This window comes from Cornus florida, unplaced genomic scaffold (genome assembly GCF_030987335.1).
Source record: "Cornus florida cultivar Cherokee Brave unplaced genomic scaffold, ASM3098733v1 CherokeeBrave_3.0.0_Hap2_Chr09, whole genome shotgun sequence".
Classification (NCBI taxonomy): domain Eukaryota; kingdom Viridiplantae; phylum Streptophyta; class Magnoliopsida; order Cornales; family Cornaceae; genus Cornus; species Cornus florida.
In genome coordinates, this window is record NW_026775579.1 from 52,560,746 (window position 1) to 52,568,703 (window position 7,958).

The 7,958-nt window shown below is 34.3% G+C and overlaps 2 protein-coding genes across 3 annotated transcripts; one reads left to right on the forward strand and one right to left on the reverse strand.

Moving 5' to 3' along the window:
* Nucleotides 1-2,844: 2,844 nt before the first annotated feature.
* On the reverse strand, nucleotides 2,845-4,708 carry LOC132273928 (molybdopterin synthase sulfur carrier subunit). Of its 2 annotated transcripts, none has more exons than XM_059775037.1 (2): nucleotides 4,598-4,708; nucleotides 2,845-3,325 (listed from the first exon to the last, which is right to left on the reverse strand). In XM_059775037.1, exon 2 carries the CDS (start codon nucleotides 3,309-3,311, stop codon nucleotides 2,994-2,996), a length of 318 nt encoding a protein of 105 aa, XP_059631020.1. In that variant the 5' UTR covers nucleotides 3,312-3,325; nucleotides 4,598-4,708; the 3' UTR covers nucleotides 2,845-2,993. The 2 variants fall into 2 exon arrangements, with proteins under 2 accessions (XP_059631020.1, XP_059631019.1); XM_059775036.1 differs by having other exon boundaries at nucleotides 2,845-3,322; nucleotides 4,593-4,708.
* A 130-nt stretch (nucleotides 4,709-4,838) lies between these two features.
* Nucleotides 4,839-7,527, forward strand: LOC132273927 (SCY1-like protein 2 A). The gene is made up of 2 exons (XM_059775035.1): nucleotides 4,839-5,619; nucleotides 7,375-7,527. Exons 1-2 carry the CDS (start codon nucleotides 5,128-5,130, stop codon nucleotides 7,510-7,512), a joined length of 630 nt encoding a protein of 209 aa, XP_059631018.1. The 5' UTR covers nucleotides 4,839-5,127; the 3' UTR covers nucleotides 7,513-7,527.
* Nucleotides 7,528-7,958: the final 431 nt, after the last annotated feature.

Here is a 7,958-nt window from a genome sequence, read left to right on the forward strand (position 1 = left end):
TTTTTTCCTTAATTTTTTTTTTTTTTTGTTTTTTGTTTTAAATTGTAATCCTTATTTTCTTATTCCAATTCATTATTTTTAATCCTTATTTTGTAATCCTTATTTATTTGGGCCAAAAATTAATTAAAAAAAACTTTTTTTAAATATAGCCGTTACAAATATAGCCGTTTAGGAAAAGTTAAAAAATAATTAATTAATTAATTTTAATTTATTATTATTATTATTTTTTTAGAGTGAAAATTCGGAAAGCCTGATAGAGTGCATGTTTCTGGAGAGTGAAACTGCTGATGTGGCTCTTGGAATTATTGATGTGGCTTTTGGAAAAGTTGATGTGGCGTTTTTAGAGAGCCAAAATTTGGAGAGGCTGATGCAAATGGCTTTAGTGAGATTGGGCCAAAATTGGCCCATAGTGGGCTCGCGACCTCCCTTTCTGGCCTTGGTGAGCCAATCCGCAATCTCTTAATTTTATTTACATTATCTATTTAAATTTCTTGCTTAAAACGAAGTTGTTTTGAGACTGAAATTAAAAAAAAAAATTAAAAATTAAAAATGGTTATTTTAAGCCCTGTGCTCAATTATAGAGACTCCAAGAAATCATTGAAGACAAAGATAAAAGCAGAGAACTTAGAACTCGCATCAAATACAAGACCAGCACAGTGATGAAGCTTTTGTGTGGGTCTTCATTGGTGGGCCTCGTATTGGGTCTTCAACTTCTCTCAATCATCATCAAGCTCACCCATTGGTTTGATCAATCAGAAGTGAGAGTTTTAGAGAGAGGGTATATTTGTAATTTTATTTTTAAAAAATTAAGTTTTAAATTTAATATTAAATAATAAGGTCAAACTTGTCATTTCACAGCCTGATTCACGGGGTCGGATACGGATACGGATACGAATACGGATACTGGGACAATGTGATCACTTTTTAAAGTGTAAAAATTTTTTTGAAATAGGTTGAAAGTTTATGATCAAAATTTAAAAATAGATTTATAGAATTAGCTCATCTTTTAGTAAAATAAAATATTCATTTTCCATGTAAAGAAAGTATCAGCTCCGGTGAAAATGGCGAAATTAGCCTTGTGACAATGTTAACCAAGTACGTGGTTTTTGGCACGAGTTCGTAGAATGGGCATAAGATATCATGCTGCTTCTATTATTATTCAATCTCGACATACAACAGTTGCTGGAATGGACCGACCTACAAGGACTCTTTCAACTTTTCTAATTAAATTCGATTCTATAATTTTTATGTGTTTAAAAACATAATATGTTTTTCCTTTTTCACTCTCTCAATTTGTTTATTTTTTCAATCTTGCTGGATAGAAAAATATAAATTATTTGCTCAAATGAACCAAATCGCTGTCAAATCTATATAAAAGATGGTTGGGTTTTAACTAGTTTTTTCTTTCTATCGTTTTTTTTTTTTTTTTTGAACTTGTTTGGAACCTAAACTCAAATTCAATTCTAGCAAACTATTTAAATTTATTTTGTTCAAACTAAAAATAGTATGAATATAACTTTAAAAAAAAATATTAGTATCATACATTTTATTTTTGGTTTATAGCTCCTCCTATTTATCAGTTTTGAGAGGCAGGCTGTCGTTGTTTTTTATTTTTTAATTTAAATGTTCAATGATACTTTTGATTTATTAGTATATTTGCTCTTGTTGGATTCACATTGTTTGCAAGCCAACTTAATTGATTGGCTTGTGAATTCTTAATGAATGTGGAACCCTCCAACTCCTTATATGATCAATCAAGATAATTCTTGTTGGATTCACATTGTTTGCAAGTCAATTAAATTCTCGATTAATTTAAAAATTTGCAAACAAATCTAATGTAGGTCGAGTTTAACTGTTTGATTTTGAATTTGAAATCAAACTTGAATTGACTAACTCTTTTATTAGAGTTTGAGCTTGATTGTTACTGGTTGACTTAAAGTTTAGTTTAGTTCCAATCCAACATTACTCGTGAAGTTTGAGTTCAGCTCGTTTGGCTCAAGATTATATATTAGTGTTCGATGTCAGTTATTTTTAATCAATTTTGAGCTCAATCTCAAACTCGAACTTGAGTTGGAAACCAAGACCAATAAGGGTAAAATTGAAAATAAATCTAAATGATCTCTAATAAGAGTTCATGTCATTTAATGGACCTGTTTACAAGTACATATTTAAGAACATGTTCCTGAAACGAAACGTTTCGTTTACTTTTACTCATCTTAAGTTTTGATCGAGTCAAATTTGAATTGTGACCGGCTCGGGTTCATTTATTGTCCTGACCAGGGAACAAGATAGGGCATTTAATATATCCATTCAAAATTAGGTGTTGTTGATGATGTATGTTCTACAATTTTTGGGTTGAACTTCTGCAAATATGAAAAACTTATATTAACATAATTGTGTTGAACAAGACTAAAGTAAACCAACATACCAGACGCCTCACCTCTAACGAGTTCAAGTGGTATCACTGTCAATTTTTTTTTTTCACTATTACAGATACCCTATTATTTTTGTCATTTTGATATATATACTTGTAAAATTTCACTATTGCCCTCTGATAACTTCCCGCTGACAACCCACTGGTTCTCCTAAGTGGTCCAATTGAAGTACTTTTCCTTGTATAAACCAACCATACATGTAACTAGTGAAAAGAGCAAGGAAAATGAAGATTAAGGTGTAGGATAAAAAGAGAAGATCTGCTGACCTAAATGTTGATAACTAAGAGAATCCTATAATGTAAATGAATTCACTTGCTAGGCTATGTTAAACATGGAGCCATCACCAGAAATGATCTCAATATGTCCAAAAAAAAAAAAACCCTCAGCAATTGGTCCTAATCCATGACAGTATCAGAAACTCAGAAAATTCCATACATTATCTTTGTATTCATCACCATGAAAACGAGATCGTCACATTACAGAGCTTGGCATAGTCTATAAGTCCATAACACTACATTTGAAGCTCTGCATATTTGGAGTATCTATAGAACAAAACATCTAGCCTCCACTTATAGGAGGTATGATGGCCAGTTCATCTCCATCTTTAACAACTGCAGATTCAGATGTGTATTCTTCATTCAGAGCCAGGACCATGCATTCGCAAATCTCTTTCAAGCTCGGAAACCTTGCAATGAGCTTGTTCAAGCAATCACGGGCAGTACTACCAGATGACACCCCTAATTGCATATCGGTCAAGCCGGTTAAATCTCTCGCCCGAGCAAAGAACAAAACTTTTATCTCAACAGAGGTACTCACATTGTCTTTGTGTGTACCATCCACATTTTCAGGTCCATTTTGTCTCCCCTTAGCATCCATCAAAGAAAACCCTGTCCATAAGTGAACGTGAGTAAATTGTTCAATAAACACTACCTCCAACCTCAAACAAACAATATAAGAATGTTGGTTTCATGTATGGCAAATGTAAATATGATTTCCAAGTTCGCATGTCAATTAAAGATGTAGATTTTTCTACTTTTTATTTTTCCTTCAGGAAAAAAAAATCTTGAAATACCATATCCAAGTTCATATGTGACTTAAAGATGTAGATTATTCTACCTTTTTTTATTCCTTCAGCTAAAAAAAGAAGAAGACTTGAAGCCATGCCCACAAGATTAAGAAAAGTATATTGTTGATGTAAGCTTGCCCTGACATGATGGGCACTTGTGACTAATTTTAATATTTATCGATTGCAAATGAAATGCCAATCATATATTAGATACCGAAAACCTTCGAGAATTTAAGGGTGTTTGTAACTATGGAAACAGTTTTTTTGTTATTAGAAAACTAAAAATAAAAAAATTTACAAAAAAAACTATGCTTACATTGAATATTCTAAAAATTTAGTTATAAAAATGTCTGTCGAAATATAAAATATAAAAGATTATTTTTTGATAATAGTATTTTATTTTCTGAGTTCTTGATAACTGTTTTCGAAATTACAAACCACGCAGTCCTAAAATTTTGTTTAGTTTAGTTTTCAGAGAACAGTTCTTGACAACCTAGAAAATAGAATTTTTTTTTTTTTTTCAAAAATCTAAAAAATACCATTTTTCTAAAAACAGGCTTTTGTAGCTGACTTTCAAAAACTAACAACCAAACAAGTTTATGTATAATTTCCTGTTTTTCAATTCTCTAAAAACATAAAATAAAATAAAATAAAAGGTCAAACTTCACTGCTATCCTGGCATATTTAGCTTCAGAGCAAGGGGATTGATAATCCAACCAAGGACTAGGTTTTCAGATTCTAGAATATTCAATTATTACCCAATATTAATGGTCAACCAAATTTAGAGAGATTAAGAGATTGGCCACAAAGGCATAGAAATTCAGCTTCTTTAGCCTCAAAAAACAACTATCATCATCACTGTCTCTATGAAGTAGAAAACCATTATTGTGGAGAAAAACATATTTCTCATCACTCATCCAAATCCTCAACCATCAAGAATTAAATTAATCACCCTCTTTGCATATACAAATTTTCTTTCAATACAACAAGAATAAATAAGATGAATTAGAGAGAAAATGAAACTAGAAAGAGAAAAACATTAAAACCCAATTTGAGTATGGGGAAGAATAGAGAGAGAAAATAGAAAAAACCTGGTAATAATACACGCCGAACTGTGCTTCCCCTTCTTCTCTCTCTATCCCTCTCTTTGAGATTTCACGATTGAAAGAGAAGTAAGATAAACTCAGGCCTGAATGGCATTGTTTGGGACCCTTTTTATTTTATTTATGTTTAAACCACGATGTTTTTAGAATTTACATGAAAGCCGTATTTTGGAAAGATATTTACAAATCTGACCGTGCAAGTTGTGACTGTCACTATTTGGAATTAAATAAAATTAAGAAAAAAAATAGAGAGAAATGTACAGACCAACAGAAAACAACAGCTAATGGAGAAATTGGCAAGGTAGAGAGAGGAGAGAGAAAGCAACGAGGGTGGAATCTGATTCAATTTCCACAGTTAGGAGAGAGAAGGTGTATAGACTGTAGAGAGAGAGAATTCAGAGAGGGAGAGAGAGGTGGGATCTAATTCAATTCCTCTCCAGCGGTCTCACCTTCCTCCACCAGCATCGCCATCACACCCTCATCATCCTTCAAAACCCTAGAAAAATTCCATACAATTCCGGCCATGTCTCTCAACATGAAAACCCTAACCCAGGCCCTAGCCAAAACCGCCGCGGTAATAGAAAAGACCGTACACACCACCGTACAGGAAGTCACTGGACCCAAACCCCTCCAAGACTACGACCTTCTCGACCAGATCGGCTCGGCCGGTCCTGGCCTCGTGTGGAAGCTCTACTCCGCCAGGTCTCGCGGATCCAGTCTATCGCAGCAGTACCCCACCGTCTGCGTCTGGGTGCTCGACAAGCGCGCTCTGTCTGAGGCTCGGCAACGAGCCGGGCTGACCAAGGCGGCCGAGGACTCGTTTTTCGATATAATTCGGGCAGATGCAGCGAGGCTGGTGCGGTTGAGGCACCCGGGTGTGGTCCATGTGGTTCAGGGTTTGGATGAGAACAAGAATGCCATGGCTATGGTGACAGAGCCGTTGTTTGCGTCGGTTGCTAATGCGCTTGGAAATGTGGATAATATGGCAAACGTGCCTAAGGAGCTGAAAGGAATGGTAAGTAAAGATGACGTATCTTTTTGAATTGCATTTTCTAGTGTTGTCTTATTTAAATTTTGCATAATTTTTTTAATATAATTTAGTGATTTCCATGTTGATTTTACATGGGATCATAAATTTGGTGAATTACCCATTTGAATTTGCATGATTTTGTGTAATTTACCTTGCAGGAAAAAACATTTTTTTGTAATATAGTAAATGCCCATCTGAATCTTCTTTTTTCTTCTTTGATAATAGGGCTTCCAGCTTTAAATGTTGCATGATTTAATATTTTACTTAGTGAATTCCCCTTTGAATTGTGTTATGTAATGCAGTTGAATGCTGATTTGATTTTTTGTACAAGTAAATGCTGATCTGAATTTTTCATGTTTTATACTTTACTAAGTGATGCCTACTTGAGTGTAATGAGAATTCCCACTTGAATTTGCATGATTTCATGTACTATAATATTTGCTAATTTGAGTTTGCATTTATTAAGTAATTAGCAAATGCCACTGAATCTCAATTACCAAATGCCACTGAATTTCAATGATGCCCTGTAATTAATAAAATTCTTATTTGGTTTTGCGGTAATGATAGAAGATACAGTAGGATTTTAGGAACTTTCTGTTTGCAGTTAGGCACAATCCGTAGCGTGTCTTTGATGAACATACTATTGGAGTTGAGTTATTGAAATGTGTCAATATGTCAACTCTGTGATAGTAATTTTGATAGTTATCTTGTTATTCCTCATTTCTTTGATCTTCGTAAGCCTTATTATCTCCCTGATATCCATTAGGGTTTCTAAAGTTCCCTTGTTATGGTTTTAATCAATTTATTGCACTTTTGGTATTAATAAATGTTGGAATTGAATGGAGAAAACTGGATTCAGCTTATGATATATTTTTGTTTTCTCCATGGTTGGGCTTTGGATTTTTAGGTTATCACTGGATACTTTAAAGTTTTCAACCTACTAGTCTTTGAGGGGGGTGTGATAGCATGATACAAATTATTTAGCTAATTTTGTAATTGTTTAAGCATTTTGGGCAAGTGATTACTGATCATTGATTTTTGGAGGCCTTGCACTTTAAGTCTGTTGTTGCCTTTTGATTGGACATGCATTACTCCTAATTTTGTTGGAGGACTTGAAAAGCAATATGAATTTCATATTAAGTTTTTTGAAGTAATTTGCTTAAATGAGTTTTATGGGTATGACATAGGAGAAACAATTTGAGGAGGATAGGATAAGATTCGGTTTAGAGTAGACTGATTAGATTTAAGAAACTAATGGATATTTTGATTATTGCGATCGTATTTATTTCTTTGCAAAGAAATAAGATCTACGAGCATTTTGATGCCCATGAAGTTATCCATCTCTCTCTCTCTCTCTCTCTCTCTCTCTCTCTATCTATCTATCTATTTTTTAGTTTTAAAGGAAAACAAAATATATCGTGAGAGAATGAAATAGAAGGGTCAGAAGGATTTAGAATGCCCTAAACACTTGCTTAGTTACCTTGGCCTACCTAACATTTACTCTAGTACCCCATAGGGGTGCGTGTTTGCATGTGCACACTGTACATTTTGGAGTTAGTGTATAAGTATTTCTAAGTAATCTTTTGGGCTCCAGTATGTGCAGTATCATTTATCTATACAACTGCATAATGTTTTGAGAGAGATAAGTATGTGTAAGAAATCTTGAGGCTCCAATATGTGCATTATTGGTGATCTTTACAATTCATCCGCTAATGTGTCTTGAGGGAATTCCTTTTGCAGGAAATGGGATTGTTGGAGGTAAAGCATGGGTTGCTTCAGATTGCAGAATCCTTGGATTTCCTTCATAACAATGCACGACTTATTCATCGGGCTATATCCCCTGAGGTTATAATTTCTTTTAAAATATTGCTTTCCTAACTGTTTATTGACATTCTAATTTTTCCGCTTTTGCCTAGGTATTCTGAAGACCACTTATGGTCAAAGGACATCTATCTGAAACTTTATTATCTATTACTCTGCTACTCATTTTATATTTATCATTATGTTTTATTTCTGGAAGAAGAAGACGAAAGGAGGGGGGGGGGGGGGGGGGGGGGGGGGGGTGGGGGTGGGGACAAAGCTGTGTATCAGATGCTTGGCATATTTACTTCTTAAAAAGTAGGGTTGCAAACAAGTTGAGTTGAGCTTTGGCCTGTTTGAGAACGATAATAAAACTCCAGCTTGAAGTCAAGTTGGTCAAAGCTGTTGTCGAGCTTGAGCTTGGCTTGTTGGCTCAATCTCAAAGAGAAGCTTGAACTCAGCTCGTATGCTTAGCAAACAAGCTCGAGCTGTTCATGAATAGCTTGGTTCATTTGCAGCCCTAC

What these genes read in the sequence shown, in the direction of transcription:
- LOC132273928 (XM_059775037.1), bottom strand. Translation starts at nt 3,311, where the DNA reads ATGGATGCTAAGGGGAGACAAAATGGACCTGAAAATGTGGATGGTACA.
- LOC132273927 (XM_059775035.1), top strand. Translation starts at nt 5,128, where the DNA reads ATGTCTCTCAACATGAAAACCCTAACCCAGGCCCTAGCCAAAACCGCC. An exon ending in CTAAGGAGCTGAAAGGAATG is followed by an intron (nt 5,620 to 7,374) that starts GTAAGTAAAGAT and finishes TTCCTTTTGCAG; the next exon opens with GAAATGGGATTGTTGGAGGT.